At 38.9% G+C, this 13,000-nt stretch overlaps 1 protein-coding gene across 2 annotated transcripts in view; it reads left to right on the top strand.

The window, feature by feature from the left end:
* Window positions 1–622: 622 nt before the first annotated feature.
* The window catches only part of si:dkey-246i14.3 (ephrin-A4), a 57,539-nt gene continuing 45,161 nt past the window's right edge, over window positions 623–13,000 (top strand). Inside the window, exon 1 of one of the 2 annotated variants that reach the window (XM_038290241.1) lies at window positions 623–1,142. In XM_038290241.1, the coding sequence (XP_038146169.1) occupies window positions 1,024–1,142 (119 nt within the window). In that variant the 5' untranslated portion in view covers window positions 623–1,023. The remainder of the gene's footprint in view (window positions 1,143–13,000) is intronic. The other variant, XM_038290240.1, reaches the window with a different exon arrangement.

Below are 13,000 nucleotides of genomic sequence, written 5' to 3' on the forward strand. Positions count from 1 at the left end.
TGAGGTATTGGGATATCATACCCAATAATGAACAAGTGAAGTCTTTATTTCTCTTTCTGATATCCTTTCTAAATCTGTTTGGCCTTGATGTCATCTCAGCTAAGAAAATAATGTTCTCCAATTAACTAAGATGTTGTGAACGAACCCATCAGTTAGGACCTAATTTGTTCCTTCTCATATAGTTTTAGGCCATTGTGATAATAATGCATGAAAAAGTTCAGCAACAACCTGTTACTTTATTCTCCTGCATCTCATAAAAAATGCATTAAAGGAAAAGCTGGAGATATTGCACTCAGAAATGTATTTGTATATAGCACCTTTAGTTTTTTATGTTAGTTTTTTCTCCATAAAGACGGGGACATTTATCATCCCTCTGCCCTGGGACCTGGTTTCGTACAATCCGTCTTTGCTATGTAAAAAGGTCAAACTAATTGATGTTGGGTTTTACTGTAATAAAGAAGCAGTTGCAGGCGGTGCCCCCACACCAGTGGGCGCACCTCTCAAGGATTTAACTGTTGCACTCTAGTGTCAAACAAAACCACACCCTTAGGAGCCGATTGGCCAGAAGTTTCCCCAGCCCCGCCCTCAGCTTGGTGCATCCGCCTGTTTCTGCCAAACCCGTTGGCAGCTTCTATATTGGATTTAATTGATTAGAAAGCCTTTCAAACTCAGGTGATGTCTTCCTTTGAAGAGATTTCTACTTTAAAATAACATTCTGGCTGTGAGCAAATTCTCAGGAGCATTATTTTCTTATGTGGAGTCTCACCTTGCGTTTTTATTACCTCTGATTTATTTTTTTTATTTTTTTAGTTTCGTCTTTTTTCTGCAAGATTTGAACAGGTGTTGAGTGGGGCATCATGCCAAACGGGAACAGTAGCTGGTATTGTGCAGATGCGGCACCGTGCATGAGTTGGTGAAACTTTAAAGTGCAACTGAAACAGCTGATCGGCAAAGTTCTCTGTCAGGTCTGCCAACCTGACCTCCTCCCTCTGCACCGCCTGCAGGAAGAACAGCCTCTCCAGGATGGTTTGCTTTGGAGCACCGGTACCTGCGGGCGCATGGAAAGCAGCAGTTTTCCTCCTCAATATCATCTCTGTTGTGGCAAAGAGACACGTGGTTCACTGGAACTCCACAAACACAAGGTGAGAATCTATCCGATCTAGAGCAGTAGTAGATCAAATCAGATCAGATCTGGCTCATTCTGTCGTCCAGCCTTTGCGTAAAACAAACCCAGCCGGTCTGAACTTGCCCCAGCCACACTGTTGCACAACTCTGAGCTCCTGAAGCATGACTTGGAGCTTAGTTTGTTTAAAAGAATCTCAGCTATGCAGCTGATCGCGTCCATGTGGGCTTAATTAAAGAGGAGCGTAAAGCAGGTTTGATTGCGTAAAGCCTAAAGGCTGTAAGGCTGGTTGAGTTTCGAAAAGCCAGGTTGATACAGTGGAAATCAGGGTTCACCTAAGACCCGTTTATCTGCTCTTCCCTTCCTAGTGCAGCCTCTTATCTTTCCATAATAACCACACTGCAGTTACTTATTATGATATTTGAACACAGTCAGAAATATGGGTTTCTCTTTAAATGTTTGTTGTGATTAATGACAACAGATAACATTCTCACAGCACAGGTGTTCATTAAGGTCTTAAGTGCTTTTGTGCATTGGTTAAATGATGCAAAGATGTGTGTAATGTGTTGATTGGGGCCATTAGGATGGCAGAGTGAGGCTCAGCTGCATATCCGGGTGTTTCAGGGTGGTCTAATTGAGGGGTTGAAGTGTGTAACCTGACGGTTTAGGCACAAAAACACATTAAACATTGTCTTACAGGCTTGTTTAGAGACTCTCACTACTACAGTCGACTTCTAATTAAAAATGTTGACATTTTTCCTAGATTGGCTTCACAATTTGCAATTAAATTGCAAATGTTCATACCTGTTCATTTATATGCATAACTGCCAGGGAAGCCAAAAGGCAAAAGCCTTTTTTTTTAATGGACACTATGGCTAGTGGCCTTGCAGGTTACTGACCCTCTCTACAAATGACTAAAAGGACAAGTTAAAGAAGATGTCTGTTTAGAGTATTGTGATCTGATATTATACAACTGAGTGGAAGGAGTGTGATAGGCATAACAGAATGAACTCGAGCAATGATAAGTCTTTGCTTCTCAGTTTTTCTTTTTAAGATTTGGTCTGCAGGAAACCAAATGGAAACGTTCATGAATTTAGCTGACCTGAACCAAACAAACCGTTATGGCTCAGAAAATGATTACATCCAACTCAAAGGCTATCAAGTAGATGGTTATTGATACTCTTCACATGGAGGCTAAGCCAAACAAGGATTTGCTAAAGTAGGTAGATGTTCAGAAAAATGTGTACAAGCAGCATATTGGAAAGTTTAGTGGAAGGTAGAGCTGTGCATGCACATGCAGCATTGAGAGGACTGTGAGGCAAATCCCATTAAGAGTTCATGGATGATTCACAGACTTCAAAGAATAAGATTAGGTTGTATGCTGAGCATGAGTTTCTAACTACATTTAAAGAAAAAAATGGTTACTCTTGAGGTAAGAGTAACCATAGGTTGTTATTAAATTTGCATAGTAGGGTGACTTTGAGTGTGTGTGTCAAGGTTTTCTAATGTCCAAATATTTTTACGATTGGGAAATATGTAAAATGGTTTAATTGTAAAACAATGGTTTTACACAGTTTTTATCTGCTAAACTAATCAGTAATATATTATACCTTGTTGCTGTTTTCTCCTAATGGAACATTGTTGGGTTGTTAGTCATGCTACCTGCTCTGGTAGCAGTGCTTCATTTGCCAGTGAATACGTTGTGGCCTGTCAGAAGTAGTTTTATAACTGCATTGGTTATCTGTGGTGCTTTTAGTTTTCATACCAACACTGTCCCTATTGTATAACCCAAAAAAAAAACCCATTTCCAGTCTAAAGAATTTCTTATTCTTGTGGTTATACCAAGAGACTAAGTGCAGAAGCCTTTCTTCAGGTAGTTGCCCAGCAGTGAGCACAGTATGTAAAAGCAAGGCCATTAAAGAAATAATGTACCTCTCCAACACTTTTTTGAGCCCTAATTATAGACTTCATACTAGTAATGGTATGATACATCCCTTTAGTTCTCTGAAAATACCTTGATAGAGCTGACCGAGCCATGCAAAGTTTTAATTTTTTGCAAACCCTTTCTGCTCAGAGAGCTACCTGGGGGGAAATATTCAGACCAGCTTTGCTTTAGCGGACTTGTCACTAAAAAGTATGTTTCAGGGAGTTGAAACTTTACCAATATATGCACCCTTTTAACCAGAGAGGCACGTTGTGGGGAGTAGGTAAGCTATGCATGCAGATTATTTCTTTGTTGTGATTAAACGTTCATGAAATGCACAAAATTTGAGTAGAAATGCAATGCTTCTCTACGGCTGCAATATATCTTCACCTTAGGTCTTTTGTTGTGAAAGTTCTTTTTTTTTTTTTTGCACATGTCCTAATGAAGGATCTAAAGCTCAAATTCTAAAGCCAATAATTCCCCCCTCATATATTTTTTTGGTTATTACTGCTGTTCTTGTCTTGTCTACCTATATTGCTTCTATCTTGGTGAACAAAACCTAGAGCTGTAAATGGGGATCCATCAGAAACGTGATTTTTTTGGAGGAACTCTGCAAGGATTAGGAAGCACCTTCACGTCCCCCAGAGATTTGGGGATGAATGGTCACAGCCAGCGGCGGGGCTGCACACACTCTGCCGCGCAGCACACAATCACAATGCCATCAGGTGGAGGGTAACCCACTGTGGCAGAGAATCACTCTCATCAGCAGCATCACCCAATCACAAAGCTATCAGTGGATCTGTGATGTCCAGAATACCCCGGACTCCCGCTCCTCTTCTCTCCTTCCCACCCTTCTTCTTCATTAGCTCCCTTGTTACATCCTGCTCTCCATTTCATTTATTTGTCTGTGCTCCCCCTCCTTTATATCTCATGACTCCCTCCTGCCCTGTGATGGTTATTGGCAGTGTGATTAGTTGAGCTTCAGTCATTTTCCCATCCCATATTTTCTATTAGCTGCCTTCTAGCCAACCAGGTTATCTTGAGGCTTGTAAAAGCAGTCGGGCAGAGTGGAGAGAAGCACAGAGTCTGGGATACCATGCTTAATGTTTGCTACCTGCTGCACTGCAAGAGTCTAAGCTACACAATTCGATTTCTTGCACTTCAGCTAGAAGAGTTGAATGTAGCTGATGTTGTTTTATAGTTTATATAGTAATTTTAGACGCAATAATACTATTAATATTTGCTAATAGTGTTGAAATTCCTTTGAGGCTTTTCTGGTTAGATCTGTTTAAACAGCTTGACCCCTTATTGTTCAGATCAGTTAGTCGACACAAGACGGTAGAGGAACGTTTAGTTGCTCTTATTTCCCTCAGGAGTGAGAGAAGGAAACAACAAGGCTGGTATTGATTTGGAGAGGAGGTTAAAAATTCACCTTTATTTTCCTTGAAGTGACTTGACTTTGAGATATATGCCTAAATTCTGCTTTATAAGTTTTGTGTCCATGTGGAAATTAGAACTTCAAAAAAATATTCAATCACACATCATTGCAATATCAAAATGGGCAATAATACAGTGTCAAATGACTTATTCCATGTATATTAATAACTCATTTAAATAAATAACCTTATATTGCAGCAGCTTTGAGCTGATTTTAATATTTTACAAAATGTCATCCCATCACAACGGGCACCTAAAATGCACCCTCAAACAGCTAAATGAAAACTATTGTATTGAAGTTGTGAGTTTCTTTAAAACTTTTCTTCTAGTTGTTAGCTAGCCAGCCCTGCATACTGATATTCAGGGTTTATTGCATCTTTATTAGTTTACTTCTTAAAGCAATAGTTTAGGAGTTTCAAGCATGGATACAGAGAGTCGAGCAAACTTAGTGCATCATAATAAAAACTAGGGCCGAAACAATGAATCACGATTGATCAATTATTGAAATAATTGTCAACTAATTTAGTAATCGATTAATTGTTAAATGTAGTATAGAGACTGTAAAACATGCCTTTAGCTGATAGAGCAACCCACTTGGAGCAGTAATTATATCAATATCGTAAAAAAATAAATGAATAAATAAACATTTTGCATTTAACATAAAAAAATGACTCTGTTCTATCCAGAATTCCACAAGTGCTAAAGTTACGAGTTTCACCTGGTTTTAATTCGTAAAAAGTCTTCTTCAAGGAAGCTTTTGATATACATTGATATCATTAATCGAATAATTGAAAGAATAATTGACAGATTAATCAATTAACAAAATAATTTTTTATTGGAGCCCTAACAGAAACACATATTGGTATAGCTACAGTACTTGGTAACAGTGGCGGTTCCAGACCAAATGTACCAGGGGGCCAGGAGGGGGCCAGCATGTTTTCATGGGGGCACAGAAAAGCATGAAATAATCAGGGCAAGGGATTCAAATATGTCAAGAGATTTTTCTCTTACGAGGTCAATATGCGTACATAATTTAGGAATTCTACATATTTTTCACTTCATTTAAGTTAAAATGACCATTTTCTGTAAAATCTAAATTAGAACTCAAGAAAAACCGATAACTTCAGCTGTAAAGAGTATTTTTTTTTTATTTCATTTTGAAAAAAAAAAAACACTGGAATTCTATCTCAATAGGCTTTACGTTAACAACTCAGGACTTGGCTAACTGAGAATTTAAATATCGCAAGTTTTTGTTCACACTCATTGGATAAAACCTGTTTTGAATAGCAAATGCCCCAAAACACAAATACAAATAAAAAAAACAACAACAAAAAGCCCAAATACATAGGTTACAAAAGGAGCTCATGTTATGTGACTTGTTGGAGGACAAGGTCTCTTTAGTGTGGTTGACAGGAGACAGTCTCTGGCTGCCAGGTTTCCTTCGACATCTAGATTTATGGTTTTAATGAAGCGGGGGCAGTGGAATGGAGACAGAAGAGCCTCGTCGCTCTGCCCAATGCTTGCTAATATGCCTGTTACACAGGCTCTGTGAAACACATTTAACAGGCGCACATTTAGCACCCTCCTGATTGAAAAATGGAGCTCTGTAATGGAAGTGATGGGGGTCAGTAGCGAGCGCTGTGGGATCAGGTACCCTGGCCTCTGTCTTTGTGGCACTCAAGTGGTCGCCCTCTTTTATGATTTTTATGAAGAGAGTTTACGATCATGGTTGGTTTTACAGCTATGCCTCCTTTAGAGCAATCGTCTCTTATTAGATAAGAAATTATATACTTCCTGGAGCAGTAAAGCTGAGTTAAATTATACAACCACACTTCTTAGAGTGTATTTGTGAGTGCTGGCAATATTTCCTAACTCTCTCCTGAGTAGAAGACTTCAACTCTTTTACTGGCATAGTCATACTTTCTTTCTGCACCTCCGTGTCCTGTAAAACCTGTTGAGTCAAGCACTTTGACCAGCCTTTTTGCTGATGCAAGCAGTGTCTTGTTTTTATTCTATTTTTGAAGCTGGATTTATCTTCATAAAATCCACACAGGAATCTGATGGAAAGTTTACTCAAAACTCCCCATATTGAATTACTAAAAGCAAGATGTGATTTTAGAGATGCTGCATAGGAGTTACTTTTCTGTAACACGGACAAACGTTACCCATACCGAAACCTGAGAGTTCATCTTTGTCTCCTTCAGTTTATCATTGTTCCTTTCTGTCAAATTGGCCAAACTTAGGTCTGCAGTATCTTTGACTTAACTTTATTTTTATTCTTTGCTTTTGTTCTTTTAAATGTTATGTTTCTTCTTTGCCTACTTTATCCCCGTAGACTCTACCAAATCAAACTTGCAAAAAGTCAAGGTTTTAGAATTTAACTGGCATAATGCCCCCCAGTATTCTGTCCCAGGGCATGTTTTCTGTAGGATGTACAAGGAAGGGAGATTTCCAGATGACATCCTATTAGTTGTCATGACCACCTCCTTTTGATGAGGAGAAGCAGTAACTCTGCTTATAGCCCCTTAAAATAAGGCTAAAGTTCAGCCATCTCAGAGAGGGAGGGGCTTCTGGAAATTGGGTGGAGAGAGGGGGAAGACATGTAATGTCTCTACAGGATGGGATGGTGGCGAATCAGGCCTCTATTTATGTCTTATTCTACTCCTGCTCCTCCCATGTAGCCCTAAAATATAATACTTTACTGTAAAAATTTGACCTTTTTATGTTTCTTTTTTTTTGTAATGCCTATTTACAGCAATGGTTCAATATATATTTACTAAACTGTCATGGTGCAGCTGTCACTACAGGAATTATGCAGTCAAAATAACTACAAGTAACCCTCTATGTCACTAAGAAAGTGAAGATGTACCCTTAAAATGTAAAAATGACCAAAAATCTAAAGCATGAATAAATGCAAGTTGTTTCATACATTTTTGCGCGGAGGCGGCTGAAGAACTGCATGCTTGTTTTTCATTAACAGCGTGCAGAATTCGCAATGATTTGTGAATAAGGGAATCTGACAGTAAAGTTGAGTATCCTCAGTATTATCTCATTATCATGCTTTTTAAATTAGTTATATTTTCATTAGTAGAAGAGGAGACACGTTTAGTTTTGGACCTAAAATGTAATTGTCCTTGTAAAAGGCAAAATTCTTTTGTTTTTCTATATCTTAAAGTGACATTTCCTTTTCTGTTCTTGTTTATTGTAAAGATGTTTTCTTTTTCTCCTCTTACACTGAAGTATCTGTTGTAATTTAGTGGTCTGTAACCCAAAACCTAAAATGAATACAAATGTGCCATTGCACCTATAGTTACGCCAAGCACAGTATATCAAAGTTGAAGCTGTGAAGATTTCTACCCCATACAAAATGTTTTTAATTTAGAAAGTGGCATTTAAAGTGAGCAGTAGAAGATTCATAGTTTCAACATTCACATTTTATCACAAAAAACATTGCAAACCCACATGTACTGCTGTAAATCCCTGAAACACTGGATAAAAACAAAAAACATCCAAGTAGTAGTGAAATTGCTTATTTAGCGTTAACGGGCATAATTACGATATAACATGTTCCCAGCTGTTTCAAAATATCAACCCAGTTTTTAAGTTTGGAAAAAGCAAAAAACAACAATAACAAAGGCCCCCTCCAAGCCCCCCCATCTGCTTTTATCCGTCACCCAAACTCTGAGCTTCAGCTCCGAGCCAGTGGATCGTGTTTAAACAGTGCATGACGATGTGAATATATGTATTGGTTTTCCTGTATATCTACTGAAAATTGCCCTTGCAAGTCTTCCGTGTAATCTCTGCTCTATTTATACGTCATTTATCTCTGCGAGTGCTCATGAATGATCTCTTTTAAATACCCAAGTAAATCACACTGTTCATACAGCACCACACCCTCATCACACACACACTGGTGTGATTGGTGTGGCAATGCGAGCTGTGGATGAACACGGCAGACTTTAGCAAAAGCAGACCGTGTTTGTAATCCCATGTTGACAAGAGAAGATTCTTTTTATTTTTGTGTTTTTCTTTAATTATGTAGCAGCCATGAAGCATAATTTGCATCTCTGTTGCATGTGTGGGCTCAAATGAAAGTATTTCTCATACTGTCTGTTATCTCCCCTCTCTGTGTCTGTCTCTACTAATCTCTGTCTTCCCCTGGTAAATGATTAACACGGAGAACCTGGCTGAACTATAATCAACAAACCCACAGTGAGGTAATTACACTTTATTCCCTGTCCTGCTAACAAAGCAATTTCTCTCTCCTCCTCCTCTCCCTCCCTCCTCTCCTCCTCATCTGTCATGAAGCTGTATCAGTGTCTCTCTTTCTTTTTACCTTGTTTTTCCTCCATTGTCTCAGGAACTGCTTGGCTGCGACCTGTGTAGATTCTGAGATGCATTTGTGTACCTTGTCTGTCTTTAGCGAGCATGCCTTGACTACTGTGGATTTGAGAGTATTATCTCAGACTGAGCATGTTTTGTGTGTACCCTTGAGCTGCCTCGGAAAACAATGCAGGGCAGGAATTTTTTTTGCGCTTTGTAAGAGCTTAAGAATTGACATTTGGTGCCATTGTTTTCGGCTGAAATGAGTTTCAAGGGGTGTTTGCATGTGCACTTTTTGATAAGTCTTTGTTTGTTTTTGTATTTTTTCTTCTTCTTCTTCTTCTTCTTCTTATTATTATTAATATTATTAGTATTAATTAGATGGAGCTGTGATAAATTTCACAGCCTAGAAATGTATCTGCAAAGCATCAAAAACACCCCCAAATATGAATTATGTTGAAATGATTTTTATATGATACTGTTTTAGTTTTCAAACTTCTCTCCTTCTAAAAACAAGCTGTGAAAGTGGCTTTTACTGAGAAGAATCCTCTCTTCCAGCCAGCGGTGTGCGGCTGTGAGAACATTTACCAACCGCTGCGCCGGCCTCTCATCTAAATGGGTTATTGTTGTGGTTCCACTTGTTAGGGGACTTTAGGTGTGACTAAAGTGTTTTCAGAAAAAGCAAATTGTTGCCTTTTTTGTGTGTGAGTGTGTGTATGTATATATATATATATATATATATATATATATATATATAATCTCCTAACCTTAGTCTGAAACTATAGGAATAATTGACAAGACCATTTTAAGGTTATTACTGATCATGGAAGGACTGGAATAAAATTCCCACATGTTATCCTTGAGTAAGAATATCCCAATTTTTACTTACAGAAAACCTAATGAAATGTATAATTTGCTCTTATTTGTTGTTTTTTTTTCTTTCTTTTTTCTAAGCTAATAAAAAGCATTAAAGTACTTTAATGACTGATGGGTGCATCTCATTATTTTTTGGGAAAGGAAACCTGCACTGTGCAACAACTAGTGGGGGAGGGGAAAGATGCATTTCTTGTTTTCCCACAGCTGGAAAGAAACAAACTCCAGACACTACGGCACTTTTCCTGCTTAGGATTTTAAATCTTAAAAAAACACATAAAACCGTGATATAACTTGATATGCTTATTTGTGCCTGATGGTGTTTATAATGCATTCTTTGTGTCCATCAATGTACGTCCAATTCCCCATTTTAAAAGATATATTACACCCCAGACTGTATGCAATATAAATGCAATGGTTTCAAAACAAAACTAATCTTTCTTGTTCAAGGTAACTCTGAGATCAGTGTGCACGCAAAGACTCTGCATACTGTGTTGAAAATGAGGTTTGAGGCAGAGGCCCAGAAAGAGTGAGGACGTCTGTATTAAAATGGATCAGATAGTCACAGTGCAGCTCGGAGCTGTTGGAGCCGACATGGTGTACAGGCATGAAAGGACAGCCGCCTTTCTCCTCCTGGTCAGGATATTTAGTCGATCGATACCAATTTACCAGCCAGATATTATCATCGCCTTCTCGGATTATCACCAGACTGCATATGGACCCATCGCGTTCCCAATTTCTCTCCCCACGTCCGCCTGTTCCTCTGCGCACACACATACATCAATATTAGGCTGCATTAAGGTGTAATAAGTTGCATCGTGTGAATGTCTCCAAGTGAGCTGGAAACGCTGCGAAACGAAATGAGTTGCACTGTTGGCACGGCGCAGGCTGTTTAGAACAAAATGGCTGCTGTGCCGCGTGCGTGCAAAGAGGGCGGTTATGGTGGTTAAAGGTCTGCTGGTGCCTTCATTCATTCATGGCTCACAATGAGCTGTCACTGTTGCTGGTGTCAAACGAGCTGTGTGCTCATTTGATGTAGAAAACAGCAATTAAACCGGCGGGGGAGGTAGAGTATGCGTAGACATGAAATGTGGGAAACGCTGTCAGTCTAATCCAGGATAAAACAAAACAATGTGATGCTTGTTTAGCCAACACGAGGGTTGTAGAATTTCTATCGCATGTGTACACTGAACACACACATGCTTTCAAGTACACATAACCTTGCACAATGCTCTTCGGCTCAGCTCAGAAATCCTACCAAAAAGGCAGCCTGGGAATTCCTGTAGAAAAAAAATTGAATTGGTATTGAGCCAGGCAGAGCAAAAGGCTGTAGAAGGAGGCTGCATTATTGTACAAGACAAGGTCCTGACTGCCTGAAGGACACAGAAGCATCATACCTTCACTGATCCTCTGTGCTTAAGGGCAGCTATTTAAAAAGGTGTCAAACTGCTGCTGAAAACAAGTTAGAAGCTATCCCTGATTAGGATCCTTGTGTTTTCTATGAATTGAGAATAGTAGTGGCACGAACAATTTCTGTGGCCCTGGAACAATATGATATTTTATCTAAATTTTGTCTACCATGAACATTATCATAATATTGCCCCTTTCAAAAAGGGTGCAGGTTGACAATAGGCCTATCAAATAGCTTTGACTGATCTTTTTACTTAGGAAAAAGTGTCTAAAAAGAACAAAGGAGGTTGTATGTGTAATTTTATTAGGTTAAATATAAGTTTGAAATCAGAATGATTAAAGGCATAAGCTCATATGAGAAATATTACAATATATTTAAAATAAAAACACCATAATTGATATGTATCATGGAATTTACAAAAAGTTTGCAGCATGTTTTAAATAACTGGAGTTAGAATTGGTTCCTCACAGCACGACGCAAATACCCTCCAAAGTGAAGTTCATAAATTGTTAGACATAAAAAGCAAGTGTTGCTCTTCTTGTTTTAACACCATAGCTGTATTTGCTTTTGAGTTTCTTAAAAGTGAGTTGAAAAAAGTGCACTTTTTTGTAGCCAGCTGATCAATAGTTGCAGGACGGGTATGGTAGTGGAGCAGCACTGTAATAATGGGATTTTTCCAGGCTGTAGTGTTTTAAGATGTACGAAAAGTTTGATGGAAAGTTCAGCTGGTTTGAAGCATTTTTTTCCTGATGTTAGTTAGAACTTGATACTGGTATATGGCCCTTGCTGTAATAAAAAGTAATAATGAATCTTGATAAATTCTGCACATTGGGTCTTATATTAAGGTAGCAGATAATTTAAAGAAACTTTAGACAAGTGAACTCTTGTCTAAGCCAGAATCTCTTTTAGAAGAAGAACCTCAAACGATAAAAAGGCAATTATCCATAGACTCTTTTTATTTTACTTTTTATTTCATCTATTGATTTAGATCTAGTTATACAATCCTTTGTCCATTAATCAGTTTGGTCTCTGATCAAATGTCATATTTTGTACCCTTTTTAATGTCCTTCCTTCCTTCCTTCCTTTGGTTAAACTTTTATCAACTGTAGAAAAATATCCCTTCATCTAACTGCAGAGACAATGTGGGAACCCTGGATATTCTCCTAACATTTACACATTTACATGCATTGCCTTGTGTTATTGCAGGAGCATAAAGTAAAACTTCCAAAAATGGTATGAAAAAAAATGTAATAAATCTCCACACCTGGGAACAAAAACTAATATTATTTTGGTTCTACCTCCCAGAAGTATGGAACGGCACAGCCTATTTTCTGCCCACAGTGTTGCGAAGCACTGATTTCTGCCTCATTTTGGTTTTGCACAGACAATCCGGTGCCACACACAACACAAATGAACATACATGCTGCCTCACCGCTTCATTTTTATAAGGCTCTAGAGAAGAGGAAAAACATTAGACCCACAGTGGAGGAAGTGAGGTATGAAGAATGTGTTAAGGAGGGGACGGTGGGGAAAGAGTCAACAGATTTCAACTCCCCAAACAGCTCAGGAAGGCCCCCAGGGATGAAAGATGGGGCTGAGGGGAGAGAGGGAGAGGGTGTCTGAAAGCATTACAATAACCATCAGAGTAAGGGAGTGAGGAGCAAACCTTTCCTCCACCCCTTACTTCATGACGCAGGCTGTGTGAAGTTGTAAGGAGAGAAAGCACATGATACCGATAGTAGCATAGTCCTGCCTGCAAACACGTGGCTCCTCAGACTCTGGGGAGAGCCTGAGGAGGAAGCACACTTCATTTAGAGCTGACGGCACCTTCCAGCTTCATAAAGTGGAGAAGTCAACTGAATAGGAAAGAACAAGGGACTGTATCAGAAGCCCATTTAGACCTGCAAGA

This window comes from Cyprinodon tularosa, unplaced genomic scaffold (genome assembly GCF_016077235.1).
Source record: "Cyprinodon tularosa strain WSP-4 unplaced genomic scaffold, ASM1607723v1 ctg277, whole genome shotgun sequence".
NCBI lineage: Eukaryota > Metazoa > Chordata > Actinopteri > Cyprinodontiformes > Cyprinodontidae > Cyprinodon > Cyprinodon tularosa.